Source organism: Phyllobates terribilis, unplaced genomic scaffold (genome assembly GCF_046119375.1).
Source record: "Phyllobates terribilis strain yellow unplaced genomic scaffold, ASM4611937v1 Scaffold_4__5_contigs__length_816908805, whole genome shotgun sequence".
In the NCBI taxonomy this organism is placed as follows: Eukaryota; Metazoa; Chordata; class Amphibia; order Anura; family Dendrobatidae; genus Phyllobates; species Phyllobates terribilis.
In genome coordinates this window covers 355777057-355792902 of record NW_027362764.1, presented here as the reverse complement: position 1 = coordinate 355792902, position 15846 = coordinate 355777057, and the positions used below count along the sequence as shown (strand labels likewise).

Sequence of the window (15846 nt, the reverse complement as noted above, 5' to 3'; positions counted from 1 at the left end):
CGTAATTCACGTTTCGTTTTCCCGATATAATCCATTGGACACGTACACGTGCAGAGGTACACCACTCCTGACGTTTTGCAGTTGGCGAAATCTTTCATCTCGTATGTGCGTTTAGTCACTGCACTCACAAAACTCTTTGAAGGTGTGACAAATTTACAGAAGGAGCAGTGACCACATCTGAACGTACCCTTAGACCTACTTCTCAACCATATGATCTCCTTCATCTGAGGCGTAAAGTGACTATGTACGACTGTATCCTTCACGGATCTCCCCCTCCTATATGTAACCGAAGGTGTTTTTGGGACCAAGCCCACCACATCCGGATCTGCTCGTAGGATCCCCCAGTATTTTTCAAGAATGCCCATTACTTTTCTTGACTGATCATCATAGGTGCCTATCAGTCGCGTGATGGACTCAGAGTTACATCTATCTCTTGGAGTGAGGAGGGACGATCTATCTGTCGTCCTTGCCTGTTGATATGCCTTGTCTATTACTCCTTCAGGATAACCCCTAGTTCTAAGCCTATGAGATAGATTACACGACTCAGATTGAAAGTCATTCCACGAGGAACAGTTCCTCCGCACCCTAAGGAACTGTATTCTCAGTACGTTATACATACAGCGCTCAGCGTAAGTGAGTACACCCCCCTGTATTCTCAGTACACTATATATGCAACGCTCAACATAAGTGAGTACACCACATGTATTCTCAGTATGTTAATCATACAGCACTCAGCGTAAGTGAGTACACTCCTCTGTATTCTCAGTACATTATTCTACAAGGGAAGTGCCCCAAAATGTGTCACGTATACGTATATATACAGTACAGACCAAAAGTTTGGACGCACCTTCTCATTTAAAGATTTTTTTGTATTTTCATGACTATAAAAATTGTACATTCACACTGAAGGCATCAAAACTATGAATTAACACATGTGGAATTATATACTTAACAAAAAAGTGTGAAACAACTGAAAATATGTCTTATATTCTAGGTTCTTCAAAGTAGCCACCTTTTGCTTTGATGACTGCTTTGCACACTCTTGGCATTCTCTTGATGAGCTTCAAGAGGTAGTCACCAGAAATGGTCTTCCAACAATCTTGAAGTAGTTCCCAGAGATGCTTAGCACTTGTTGGCCCTTTTGCCTTCACTCTGCGGTCCAGCTCACCCCAAACCATCTCGATTGGGTTCAGGTCTGGTGACTGTGGAGGCCAGGTCATCTGGCGTAGCACCCCATCACTCTCCTTCTTGGTCAAATAGCCCTTACACAGCCTGGACGTGTGTTTGGGGTTATTGTCCTGTTGAAAAATATATGATGGTCCAACTAAACGCAAACCGGATGGAATAGCATGTCGCTGCAAGATGCTGTGGTAGCCATGCTGGATCAGTATGCCTTCAATTTTGAATAAATCCCCAACAGTGTCACCAGTAAAGCACCCCCACACCATCACACCTCCTCTTCCATGCTTCACGGTGGGAACCAGGCATGTAGAGTCCATCCGTTCACCTTCTCTGCGTCGCCCAAAGACACTGTGGTTGGAACCAAAGATCTCAAATTTGGACTCATCAGACCAAAGCAGATTTCCACTGGTCTAATGTCCATTCCTTGTGTTCTTTAGCCCAAACAAGTCTCTTCTGCTTGTCGCCTGTCCTTAGCAGTGGTTTCCTAGCAGCTATTTCACCATGAAGGCCTGCTGCACAAAGTCTCCTCTTAACAGTTGTTGAAGAGATGTGTCTGCTGCTAGAACTCTGTGTGGCATTGACCTGGTCTCTAATCTGAGCTGCTGTTAACCTACGATTTCTGAGGCTGGTGACTCGGATAAACTTAGCCTCAGAAGCAGAGGTGACTCTTGGTCTTCCTTTCCTGGGGCGGTCCTCATGTGAGCCAGTTTCTTTGTAGCGCTTGATGGTTTTTGCAACTTCACTTGGGGACACTTTTAAAGTTTTCCCAATTTTTCGCACTGGCTGACCTTCATTTCTTAAAGTAATGATGACCACTCATTTTTCTTTACTTAGAATTTGTATTATGGCAAGAAAAAAGCAGCTAACAGTCTATTCAGTAGGACTATCAGCTGTGTATCCACCTGACTTCTGCACAACACAACTGATGGTCCCAACACAATTTATATGGCAAGAAATCCCACTTATTAAACCTGACAGGGCACACCTGTGAAGTGAAAACCATTTCCGGTGACTACCTCTTGAAGCTCATCAAGAGAATACCAAGAGTGTGCAAAGCAGTCATCAAAGCAAAAGATGGCTACTTTGAAGAACCTAGAATATAAGACATATTTTCAGTTGTTTCACGCTTTTTTGTTAAGTATATAATTCCACATGTGTTAATTCATAGTTTTGATGCCTTCAGTGTGAATGTACAATTTTCATAGTCATGAAAATACAGAAAAATCTTTAAATGAGAAGGTGCGTCCAAACTTTTGGTCTGTACTGTATATATATATATATATATATATATATATATATATATATATATATATATATATACACTAGCTATTAAAACCATTCTATGCATTTTTATTGGTATATGGTCTCCCATGCTGGTATGTGCTGCCCCCCTTCTGGTATTTTTGTTTCCCCCTTCCTGGTATTTGTGCTGTCCCCATCCTGTCCCCACCATCATATACTGGTATGCATGGAACCCCTCATCCCTATCCTAGTATGCATGGCACCACTCATCCCTATCCTGGTATGCATGGCACTCCTCATCCCTATCCTGGTATGCATGGCACCCCTCATTCCTATCCTGGTATGCATGGAACCCCTCATCCCTAATCCTGGTATGTATGGCACCCCTCATCCCCAATCCTGGTATGCATGGCACTCCTCAACCCCAATCCTGGTATGCATGGCACTCTTCGCCCCCAATACTGGTATGCATGGCACCCTTCACCCCCAATCCCGGTATGCATGGCACCCTTCACCCCCAATCCTGGTATGCATGACACCCCTCACCCCCAATCCTGGTATGCATGGCACCCCTCACCCCCAATCCTGGTATGCATGGCACCCCTCACCCCCAATCCTGGTATGCATGGCACCCCTCATCCCTAATCCTGGTATGCATGGAACCCCTCACCCCTATCCTGGTATGCATGGCACCCCATCCATCATCCTGATATGCATGGTAACCCTCATCCTGGTATGCATGGCACCCCATCCCTCATCCTGGTATGCATGGTACCCCGAATCCCTATTCTGGTGTGTATGGTACCCCTCATCCTGGTATACATGGCACCCCTTATCCCAAAACTGGTATGTATGGCACCCCTCATCCCCCAATCCTGGTATATATGGCCTCCTCCTCCCCCAATCCTGGTATGCATGGCACCCCATCCCTCATCCTGGTATGCATGGTACCCCTCATCCCTCTTCTGGTATACATGGTACCCCTCATCCCTATCCTGGTGTGTATGGTACCCCTCATCCTGGTATGCATGGCACCCCATCCCTCATCCTGGTATGCATGGTACCCCTCATCCTGATATGCATGGCACCGCATTCCTCATCCTAGTATGTATGGTATCCAGCATCCCTATTCTGGTATGTATGGTACGCCTCATCCTGGTATACATGGCACCCCTCATCCCAATTCTGGTATGTATGGCCTTCTCATCCCCCAATCCTGGTATGCATGGCACCCCATCCCTTATCCTGGTATGCATGGTACCCCTGGTCCCTATTCTAGTATGCATGGTGCACCTCATCCCTATCTTAGTATGCATGGCGCCCCATCCGTCATCCTGGTATGCATGGTACCCCGCATTCCTATCCTGGTATGCATGGTACCCCTCATCACTCTGGTATGCATGGTACCCCACATCCCCATTGCTGGTATTCATGACACCCCTCACCCCCCAATTCTGGTATGCATGGTCCCCTCCCCCCCAATCCTGGCATGTGTGGTACCCCTCATCCTGGTATGCATGGCACCCCATTCCTCATCCTGGTATGCATGGTCCCCTCACCCCCCCAATCCTGGTATACATGGTCCCATCCTCATCCTCCAATTCTGGTATGCATGGTCCCCTCACCCCCCCAATCCTGGTATGCATGGCACCCCTAATCCCCCAATCCTGGTATGTATGGTCCCCTCATCCCCCAATCACACATACAAAAAATAAACACCTCACCTTTCTTCCCTGTGCTGCAGCACTGCTGTGTCCTGTTCTGCCGGAGGCCGGGGGAGGAGTGTGTCGTCAGAGTACGCGCATGCACCGATTCCGATGCCTTCATTCCTGCCCCGGTCTCCGGTGAGAAGAGAGGCGCCGCGGCAATGCCCCTCTTGGTCAGGTAAGTATGTAAGTATGGTGCCGGAGATCATTGTATGCGTTCAGTGTCCACGCATACCGCGATCTCCGGCGCCATACACACTCCTCTTACCTGTAACGGCTCCATGCATTCTTCTGCCTGGAGCCAGACTGCGCAGGCGTGTCACGCTTGCGCAGCCTATAAAGGCTTCAGACAGAGGTACGCATCTCCGGTTATATATATATATATATATATATATATATATATATATATATATATATATATATATACAGTCATGGCCGAAAATGTTGGTACTATTGAAATTGTTCCAGAAAATGAAGTATTTCTCAAAAAAACTTGTTGCAATTACACGTTTCTTTATGCACACATTTTTAGTAAAACAATGTAAACAATTGTATGGCAAATATTTTGGCTCAGAAAAATACAGCACTATAAGTGTATAAGTGAATGTTAGACTAAATAGAATTTGAAACAAAAAAAATCTCACCAGCTATATATGCATTATTATGTTTTGCTCTTTAGAACCTAACGTCAACAGATGCACATCTCCCATTAAATCTCTTTTAAAATGTGCTCTGATGTCAACATGCTAAGCTGGATTTTCAATCTTCTCAGAAATGATGATCGGATTAAGGAGATGGACTTTTCCAAATGTCTTTTCTCCATTCAAAGCAAATACTAAGAAGAACCTGTTACATGTTATGATTCTGCCTTACAAAAAAAGTATTTACATCAAGATATTTTTCTAAAAGAAATGTAGACCTAGTTTGAGTGATCTTAGGAAGCTTTGAATAGTTTAATACACTGACATACTGAAGAGTGGATCATATTCAATTCATGAATGTGAGTATAAAAACCAGATAATTATTGTTTGGGGCTTTGCCTTTTGTTTTCATAATTGCTTTGCAAACCTATCAAGTATAATGGAGATAGATGCTGTTTTAAAAATCACTGTAATTTATCAAAAACAATCAAGGTTTTGTATTGAAATTTTAATGTCTAGTTTGTTTACCTATTTTTTAGCAGCATTTTTAGTATACAAAATATACAACTTTTTATATAAATAGACTTCTATATATTTATTGAACTTTGTGAAACCATGATTTTCATTATAGCTTATTGAATGATTTAGGCTAAGTGTAACAAGTCTTTAATATTATTTACATATTTAAAATATTTTTTAAATTAACTGATTTTTTTTCATCCTGTTAAGATAAATGGTTCTTTTATCTGGAAAACAGAATACAGAAGGAGATGCAAAGACAGGAAAGCGAAAGTTAGATGTGCCTACAATTGAGGAAGAGAATGATTCCATTGGCCTAGTAACGGAAAAACATGAACTGGATATAAAAGATGCTTCATCTATTAATGCAGTACAAGATGATCTTTTATGGCGGGGTACAGGGGACCCTCTCCCACAGCTTATTGCAGTTCTTCCTACCATGGAACATTGCATTACCACTTTCAATTCCAATTTAAATACAGATGAAGAATGTGAAGAATTTGATGATTTTTGTGATGTTCGAAGTATCACTTCCGATGACTCCTTTTATCCACCAGATATTGAGACTCTTGGCCACTGGCAGCAAAATGAAGACAATGAAGATGATGACCTATTTGAACATGGAGAACTTGATACTGATAGTTATAACAGTTTGGAAAGTGTTGGAAGTCCAGAACCTCTTACTCTATTTAAAGCATGCAGTACCAATAATACAATTATTTTAAAAGCTCTTATGCGCCAAGGCTTAACCAAAGAAGAAGTTGAAGAGACAGACAAAAACAACAGGGTGAGTACAATTTGATATAAGTACATATATATACTTATTATTTTTACTTTTAAGGATCTCAACAGCATTCTGGTTTCAACTAACATTATTTTCTATGACAGTAAAATTTCCTACACATGAGTAAAGTTGTAAAGTTTGTTTCAAGAATATGTTAAAATTAAATGAGTAAGTTGAAAATACCTGCTGGTCACTTAATAACATGATGTATTAACAAAAATATCTACATTGATCTAACAATTATATTTTATTAAAGTCAAACTCTTCATAGTTGCATTGTTTAGCTTGTGCTTTTCTCATACAATCTTGACCATGTATCAAAATGAAAAAAGAATTAGCAATGTTAAAGTAATAATGAACACTTCTAACAAAAAAAGTAATCTTATTACCTAGCAGAACAAATCATTTTAAATTTCAACATATCTTTTTTGTGTGTTCCTCAACGAATGCTTGAAGGGAACAGTCAACATGTGTCATACACAATAGATTTGCATGGTCTGGCAATATTGTGCATATGCAGAATTATTGATAAAAAGTGTAAAACAAATGCACTTTTTTATAGATTGCTTTTTTACTATAATTTCAGACGAGTGTAATCACTTATGCGCTATTTCCTTGCTTGCATTATGGCTGATTGTTCAGGTACTTCCGTAGGTCTTATCAGCCAAACTGGCAGCATTATAATTCCCTTTAATGTTGTTAATTCAGCTTAAAAAATTTGCGGTCTGCCCAGAATATTTGGCTGTAATATTGGCATAGAAATTACAGCGCGGGTAAAAAAAATCTTTACATTTGTGGGGGAAAAAAAACTTTACATGTAAAATCCACATCATGATTTCACTTCTTAAAGGTGCACACACAAGAAGGAACAAATAAAAAACTGTCTAACATACAAAACTGACTTAGTTGCCCATAACAACCAATCAAAGCTCAGCTTTCACTTCTCACACTGCTCTGGTAAAATGAAAGCTATACTCTGATTGGTTGCTATGGGAAACTAAGCCAGTATTGCTATTAGACAGTTTTTGATTATCTCCCTCAGTGGTTCAGAAGAAGCTTATAATGGAAGAGAAATTCTGTGTCTTTACTCTGCTCTGCTTTTAAAAAATGATTCCACTTATGTGAAACTAGTCGTTGAGCATGAAAAGTGTCATTATTCTCAATAGAAAATGTCCACTCAGTGAAAGTTAACTTTTGTCAGTGATAATAAAAGAAACCTATACTCACTACCTTCAGCAACATCAAAGAGATGCAAAAAGTGAAAATTGCATAACAGGAAACTCAATACATTACAGCAATGTAAAGGAATAATTTATATTGCTGTATTTTTCCTGGATAGACTTTTGGTTTTCGCTAAAAACTCTGCTTCAGTAATTTCAAAGTGTAGTTTCACAAATAGTATTTTTTTCTGTTAAGTTGCATTGTTGTTAGTGATGGGCGAGCACTAAAATACTCGGGTACTCGTTGCTTGAGTCGAGCAAATTGGAATGCTCGGGTGCTCGACCCGAGCAACGAGCCCAATGTAAGTCTATGGGAAACTCGAGCATTTTTCTTCTAGCCCCACCGGAGGTCTGCAGGGGGTCTAAAAATTGGCCAAATTGATGGGAACAGTGCGCAAATGACATGGGAACAGCATGGGGAACACCCCTGGAAAAATTTCTGACTCCCACGTCACTGCTGTCATCAACGTTGTCAGATTATTACGCCCCTTTTGTGGACTCGCAATAAAACATACATTCAAAACAAAAATGGATTTTCCTGGGAAAATTGTTCAGGAACATCCTTTCCAGGGTAATGACTTGTATATAAGGCAAAATAAATAACCAAAAGCAAAAATGCTCCTCCACACTTTTGGCTATTTTTACATGTAGCGTTTTTGATGCGTTTTTGCACTTTTGCATTGCTTTCAAAGGTGAAACATACATTCACCAGTAAATGTCATTTTAACATTTTACTACCTTATCTGCTCATGTGGTGTGTGAGACATGATCAGACACCTCCATACAGTGCTGCAAAGACCCCTGGAAGCATCTCTGACTCCCAGGTCACTGCCCAAAACTGTGATCATCAGATGTGATCCTATATTACTGTAATAATATAGACATTTTTGGCAACGTGACAAATATTAAACTCCATTTAAAATGGGCAAGGCTCATGGCAAGGGACTGGGAAATAGAGGTAATGGTGATGGTGCATGCAGAGGCCAAGGTCAAGATGAAACTGTGCCTGCTGAGGGAGCACAACAAAAGCCCACATCATGTTGAACTACCTTCCTGTCCCAATTTCTAGGGGTCGGGGAACACCACTCTTGAAGCCAGGGCAGTCTGAAAAGGCTGTTGGTTGGATAGCAAATAGATAATGCTTCCAGTCACTTTGCCACCACCACCATCCTGTCTTACACACAGTCCAGTCTCAGTAGCCGTGAGTCTGGACCACATTATTATTATTACTATAGCGCCATTTATTCAATGGCATTTTACCTGTGAAATAGGGGTATAGATTTCAAAAATAATTACAATAATCTTGAACAAAAATGTGATAGCAACTGGTACAGGAGAGGACCTGGCACATGAGGGCTTACAGTCTACAAAGGATGGGTGAGGATACAGAAGGTGAGGGTAGAGCTGGTCATGCAGCGGTATGCGGAGTGAGGGTTACTGCAGGTTGTACACTTGATGGAAGAGGTGAGTCTTCAGGTTCCTTTTTAAAGTTTCAACAGTATTCGAGAGTCAGATATCTTGGGGTATAGCGTTCCAGAGTAGGGGGATGCATGGGAGAAATCTTGTATGCTATTGTGGGAAGAGGAGATAAGAGGGCAGTAGAGAAGGAGATCTTGTGAAGATTGGAGGTTGCGTGCATGTAAGTACCAGGAGACTAGGTCACAGATGTATGGAGGAGACAGGTTGTGGATGGCTTTGCATGCCAAGGTTAGGGTTTTGAACTGGAGTCTCTGGGCAAAGGAGAGCCAGTGAAGGGATTGACAGAGAGGAGAAGCCAGGGAATAGCAGGGCGGACAGGTGGATTAGTCGGGCAGCAGAGTTTAGGATAGATTGGAGTGGTGCGAGAGTGTTGGAAGGGAGGCCACAGAGCAGGAGGTTGCAGTAGTCGAGGCAGGAGAGGATGAGGGCGTGCACTAGTGTTTTTGCAGATTTGTGGTTAAGGAATGTGCGCATCTGGGAGATATTTTTTACTTGGAATCGGCATATTCTTCGCCCTGATCCTCCTTCCTCACACCATTCCAAGTGCCCTGAGACAACTGATCCCACACTTGGAAACTCTGAAGAGCTGTTTTGTTCATCTTTCCATTTATAGATTCTGGCCTCTTGTTCTGTCCTCTTCAACCGGGGCAACAGGAGATCGCATGTAGCAATGCCCAAATATTTCAGCAGCCATGGTCACATGAAGGTGACGGTGGGAAAGTGCAATTACTATCGCAAAAGGTGAATGATGATTAGACACAATGGACAGAAAGTCAGTAGGAGGACCAGGGTGCGGAAGTGGAAGGTGAGGTGGTGGACGATGAAGTCATTGACCCAACCTGGCCAGGGGACATGCAGAGCGAGGACAGCAGCACAAAGGGGGAGGGAGGCATAGCACCAGAACAGGCAGGAGCAAGCAGTATGGTTGCCACAGTCACAAGGCGGGCAATGTGAAACGGTTCCCCGGAACACCAACATGACAGAAGTTGCCAGTACAACTGTTAGGTCTTCCCGAGTCTGGATCTTTTTTAAAGACTGGTCAGATAACCCCAAAAAAGCCATTTGCAACATCTGCCAGGGCAACATTAGCAAGAGCATCAAAATTACCAGCTTGACCACCACCAGCATGCTCAGGCACATGACAGCAAAACACCTGACTAACTTGGCCGAACACCAGGATCCAGAAACACCACTGCCTGTTCCGCTTTTGTGCATCCCCAGTCCATGGCGCAGGCGAAGATGGCACCTGCCCTGCACCTGTCGTGCACACTTGTAACCATCACCGTCCTTGTCCTTGTCCTTGTCCCCGTGCAGCGTTCAGTTGTCCCTACCCCAGTCCTTGGAATCCAAGCACATATATGCAGCCAACCAATTGGCCACAATCCTAAACTGACACATTTCTGGACTGCTTGAACTAGAAATTTTGCCTTTTAGGCCGTGGAGGCGAAAGCTTTCCGCATGGTGGCGGCTGGCCCTTGGTGCTGCGGTGGGGCCAGTTCATTGTGAAATAATTCCTTGTTATTTTCTGGACAATCTTCCCACACCGATTGTCTTGGTGGCTTGTTAGACATAATCTGCTAGTGGATTGGCAAACCGGGGAGATTATTGAATGGGGAGATTACGTCCATGAGAACTGTTTAGAAATTACCCTTGCTACTGTCTCTACAGAAATGTTACCTGCTTTGCTGTCTGGTTTTTAGGACATTTTTTCTGATTGGAGGTGTCAGGATTTGCGGTTGTATCTGGAGAAGATCCGTGCAGTCCTTGACTGGGAACATCCCGAGAACCTGAAGGCTCTACAACGTTTTCTGAGCTTTACTAATTTTTATCGGAAATTCATCCAAAATTACTCTGTTATTGTGGAACCCCTTACTGACATGACTAAGAAGGGGTCTGATTTTTCCAAATGGTTAGATGCTTCCCTCCAGGCTTTTTCTTCCTTAAAGAATCTTTTTGCCACTGCACCTATACTCAGTAAATCCAATGTTTCTCAACCCTTTATTGTGGAGGTTGATTCGTCGGATGTCGGGGTTGGGGCTGTGTTGTCTCAGGGTTTGTTCCCTGGTAAATGGCATCCATGCGCCTTCTTTTCCAAAAAATTGTCTTCGGCTGAGAGAAATTATGACGTGGGTAATAGAGAACTTTTGGCGATCAAATTGGCGTTCAAGGAATGACAACATTGGTTGGAGGGGGCTGTACATCCTATTACTGTTATTACTGACCATAAGAACCTGTCATATCTCCAGTCAGCTAAATGTCTCAACCCTAGGCAAGCCAGATGTTCCCTGTTTTTGTGCTGCGTTCAATTTTGTTGTCACTTTTTGTCCAGGGGTCAAAAATGTCAAGGCTGATACTTTGTCCCGGAGCTTCGCTGGTGGTGGTGACCATGAGAACCCTGCCCCGATATTACAGAAAGGGGTAGTCATTTCGGCACTTTATCCTGAACTGGAGGATGAGGTGTTGGAGGCACAGGGAGATGCCCCTGCCTCCTGCCCTTCAGGAAAGTTATTTGTACCATCTGATCTGCACCGCAAAGTAATTAAGGAACATAACTCTGTGCTTGCTGGGCATCCAGGTGGTATGGCAACCGCGGACCTCCTCTCTCGTCGTTATTGGTGACTGGGGTTACATTGGTATGTGATTGAACACGTAGCTGCTTGTAGTATTTGCACACGTTCTAAAGTTTTGAGTACTCATCCGTCTGGTACTCTTCTTCTGCTACCTATCCCTAGTAGGCCATGGACACACTTTTCCATGGATTTTTTTACTGACTGTGACGGGTGCTAGTTACCCCATCCGCCGGTGTCCAATCTTCTTCTGCAGGCCCCTGACATAGAAAGGCTTTTCTTACACTGGGATATATAAAATATGACTATCGCACAGTGTCTCCAAGATGTACTTAACTTTTATTCTCACAATCAGGTTTTATAGAGAATCACACAGGCTATTTTTAGCACCTATTGTTCTCACCAGATAATACCCACAGTAGGCTCCCAGACAGCAGTTATGCAACAACGCATTAATCAGCACATTGTTTGCCACTGCTAAGTGAGCACAGGAAGGTGGGGGCCAAGAGTGCTTCGGTCACATCACAGAATGTCCAACAATATGCGATCCACAATATTCACCCCACTTTATAACATTATGTCCCATTAGCTGCATAGGCGCTACGACAACCGCCATGTGGCAAAATCTTGGAGTACGGGGTTGATCCGTCACAATGCTCCCCCTTCCCGGACAGGATCGGCCTACCCAGTCTGCTCCCCGATGGATCAGCGGGAGGAGGTCCACGATTTATGAGGTTGGTAGCAGGTCAGCTTGTCGGCTTAGTCCATTGGCATTACCATTTTGCTTGCCGGGTCTATAGTGGATGGTGAAGTCTAACGGTTGTAGCGCCAAACTCCACTGTGGTAGTCTGGCATTGTCTCCGGAGACCCGATTAAGCCATACCAGGGGGTTATGGTCCGTTATGAGGGAAAACTGTCTTCCATACAAATATGGTTGGAGTTCTTGACAGCCCATACTACTGCCAGGCATTCCTTTTCGACGGCCGCATAGCTGACTTCTCGAGGCAGTAATTTCCGACTCAGATAAGCTATTGGGTGTTCTTGGCCATCTGGCCCGACTTGGCTCAGTACTGCCCCCAACCCAAACATAGATGCGTCTGTGTGAACAAGGAAACGTTTAGTTGGATCGGGGGCAGCCAATATCGGGGTATTTGTGAGAGCGTCCTTTAGCTGGCGGAAGGCTTCCTCACACTCGGGGGTCCAGGTTACCTGGCGGGGGAGGTTCTTACGTGTCAGATCAGTGAGGAGCTTGGCAATGTTGCTGTAATTAGGGACAAATTTCCTATAATACCCCGCTGTCCTTAGAAAGGCCATGACTTGGGTTTTAGTACGTGTGGTGGGCCACTTGGCTACGGCCTCAATCTTGGCAGGTTCCGGTCGTTGTTTTCCACCCCCCACCCAATGTCCTAAATACTGCACCTCTGCTTTGCCTACGTGACACTTATTGGGGTTCAGGGTGATTCCGACTTTGTGGATCCTATCCAATACTGTCTCTAGGTGATTTAGATGCTCATCTCATGTCGCGCTGTAGACGGCGATGTCATCCAGGTAGGCACAAGCATAGTCCTGGAGACAATCCAGAAGCCGGTCAGCCAGCCTCTGGAAGGTCGCGGGGGCATTCTTCATCCCAAATGGCATAACCCGAAACTGGAACAAGCCAAACGGGGTGAGGGTGACAAATGCAGACTTGGGAATAGCATCAGGACTTAGGGGGATCTGCCAATAGCCTTTGCATAGATCGATGGTGGTCAAATACTTTGCCCCAGCCATCCAGTCTAACAACTCATCCACACGCGGCATGGGATACGCATCCGTCACAGTTTTCTCATTTAGCTTGCGATAGTCTACACAAAACCGGGTAGTCCCATCTTTCTTAGGCACTAACACTACAGGGGACGCCCAGGGACTATCTGACTCCTCAATGACCCCTAAACGCAACATCTCCTGTATCTCTTGTCGCATCCCTTCTTGTACAGACTCCGGGACGCTGAAGGGGGGTTGTCTCAGGGGGGTCTGAACTTGTGTCTCAACCTTGTGTTGTGCAAGTCGGGTAAACCCCGGTCTCTCTGAGAACATCCTTTGCCGCTGCCTCAGCACTGTCTCGGCCTGCTCTCTCTCCCAGGCCCCTAGGTTTTCTCCTAAGTGTACCTGGTCCCAGGTTTTCGACTGAGTCCTCTCACCTAAGACATCAGGCAAGGGGAGTTTGGCTAAATCCTCTGCTTCGGCTGCGCAGATGGCAGATACCTCTTCAGGGCACTCCTTGTAGGGCTTCAGCATATTCACGTGGAACATGCGGATAACCCTGGTGTTGTCACATTCAGCGACATTGTAGGTGGTGTCGGCTATTTTCCCCACTACCCGGTAAGGCCCCTGCCATGCGGCCTGGAATTTGTTCTGCCTAACCGGTTCTAGTACCAGGACCTTCTGTCCTATATCGAAGGTGCGTTCTCTAGCCCTCTGATCGTACCATACGCGCTGGTGTGCATGTTCACACGCACAGCCTGAGTCAACTCCTGCAGGCGGTCCCAGAGTTCCAGCACGAAGGGCACAATAGGGGTTCCTGCTATGGTTTCCTCCCCTTCCCAGAGTTCTCGCACTAAGTCTAGGGGCCCCCTCACCCACCTCCCATATAACTTTTCAAATGGGGAGAACCCCGTAGATTCTTGGGGCACCTCCCGATAGGCAAACAGGAGGTGTGGCAAGAATTTCTCCCAGTCCCTGTAGGTCCGGGTGAACATCCCAATGAGTTGTTTTAACGTTCCGTAAAAGCACTCACACAACCCATTGGTTTGCGGGTGGTATGGGACGCTTCTAATGGACTTTACACCACACAGTCTCCACAGTTGGCTGGTCACCTCTGCCGTAAATTGGGTGCCCTGATCCGAGATAATCTCCCGGGGAAATCCAACCCGTGAGAAAACCTGGAGCAGGGCAGCCGCCACCGTCTCTGCCAGTATGTTAGGTAAGGCAACCGCCTCTGGATACCGCGTGGCGTAATCTATCACTATCAATATATACCTTTTCCCTGACGGACTGGGTTTGGCTAACGGCCCTATCAGATCGACCGCTACTCGGCTAAATGGCTCCACCACAATGTGAAGGGGGTGTAATTTGGCCTTGCAGTGATCTCCCCTCTTGCCAATGCGCTGGCAACTGTCACAGGTCTGGCATTACTGACGAACATCATGGGATAACCCTGGCCAAAAGAAGTTTTGTGTCAGACGATGCCTGGTGCGGCTGACTGCGAGGTGCCCCGCCAAAGGTATGTCATGAGAGATTCGCAGCAACTCCTGCCTATACTTTTTGGGAACTACCAGTTGTCGTTTTACAGTGGGGCTCATCCCTGAGTGAGTTTGCTCTGTAACCCTGTAGAGGAGTCCCTGATGCCATATAAACTGTTCACCTTCCAGTACCCCTCTCCCCTCCTGTGCTTTCCCGCGATACCCCTGTAATGACGGATCCTCTAGTACCTCCCTCCTAAATTCTGCTGGGGTGTCCCATGAAATGTGTCTGGCTATGGGAATACGCGAAGGGCTGTAGTGTCTTACCTGGGCCTCCTCCGAGTGTGATTCCGCCTCCGCAGCTCGAGCTTGTCTCCGGGTAGTCACGGGATATGTCTCAGCCAGGGGGGCGACCGAGAAGGAAGACAACATGGGCCCCAAGTCATTTCCCAGCAGGACATCTGCAGGCAAATCCTTCATCATGCCGACCGCGACAAGGGCATCCCCGACCCCCCAGTTCAGGTGAATCTTGGCCGTGGGCAATCGATGTATGGCTCCCCCTGCTAAATGGACCGCCACTGTCCGACCCGTCTTTTGGTCTTGGGCGAGATGCGACTTCACAAGGGTCAGAGTAGCTCCGGAATCTCTTAATCCCTGCAGCCGTTTCCCATTAATCCACACCGACTGTCGATGTTGTTGTTGATTATCCGCCTGGGCTGCCTGCACAGGGTCCACTTCATGCAGCACTCCCTCTATCTCTTCCATCCCATAATTAGCCATAGCCACCGATGCCGGGTCGGCTTCGCCTTGGTAGCAGTGTACAGTGGCCCGGTTGAAGGTAGCCGTTTCCGGTTTTGGCCACTGGGTGCACTGGGTCCGGTTGGGACAGTGTCTCTGCAGGTGACCCAGCTGATGGCAGGTGTGGCATCGCACCCCAGGAGGACACTGGTAGGCCAGGGTATTGGTGGGTCCCCCGCCAAGCTTCTGTGGTTTAGGGGCCTCCAGACCCATGGGAGGGCCCCTTGAGACAGTTTTGGACCCTGACAATTGGGCCCTCCAGGCATCATAATGTTCATCGGTCAGCCGTGCGGCCTCCTCAAGAGTCATCGGTCGTCGGTCCCGAAGCCATTCTTGCATCTCGGGAGTTAACCCAGTAAAGAATTGTTCTAACGCGATGAGCTGTAGGATGTCCTCCTTCGTGTCTGCTTTGCTACCTTGTACCCACTGTAGCAGTGACCGCCATAGTTTACTGGTCCATTCAGCGTGGGTATCCGTTTCCCGTTTT

General features: G+C 45.6%; 1 protein-coding gene across 1 annotated transcript in view; it reads left to right on the top strand.

The window, feature by feature from the left end:
• Positions 1-5504: 5504 nt before the first annotated feature.
• ANKRD33B (ankyrin repeat domain 33B) overlaps positions 5505-15846 on the top strand; it is a 536215-nt gene continuing 525873 nt past the window's right edge. Inside the window, exon 1 of the mRNA XM_073676928.1 lies at positions 5505-6077. Coding sequence (XP_073533029.1) covers positions 5505-6077 — 573 coding nt within the window. The remainder of the gene's footprint in view (positions 6078-15846) is intronic.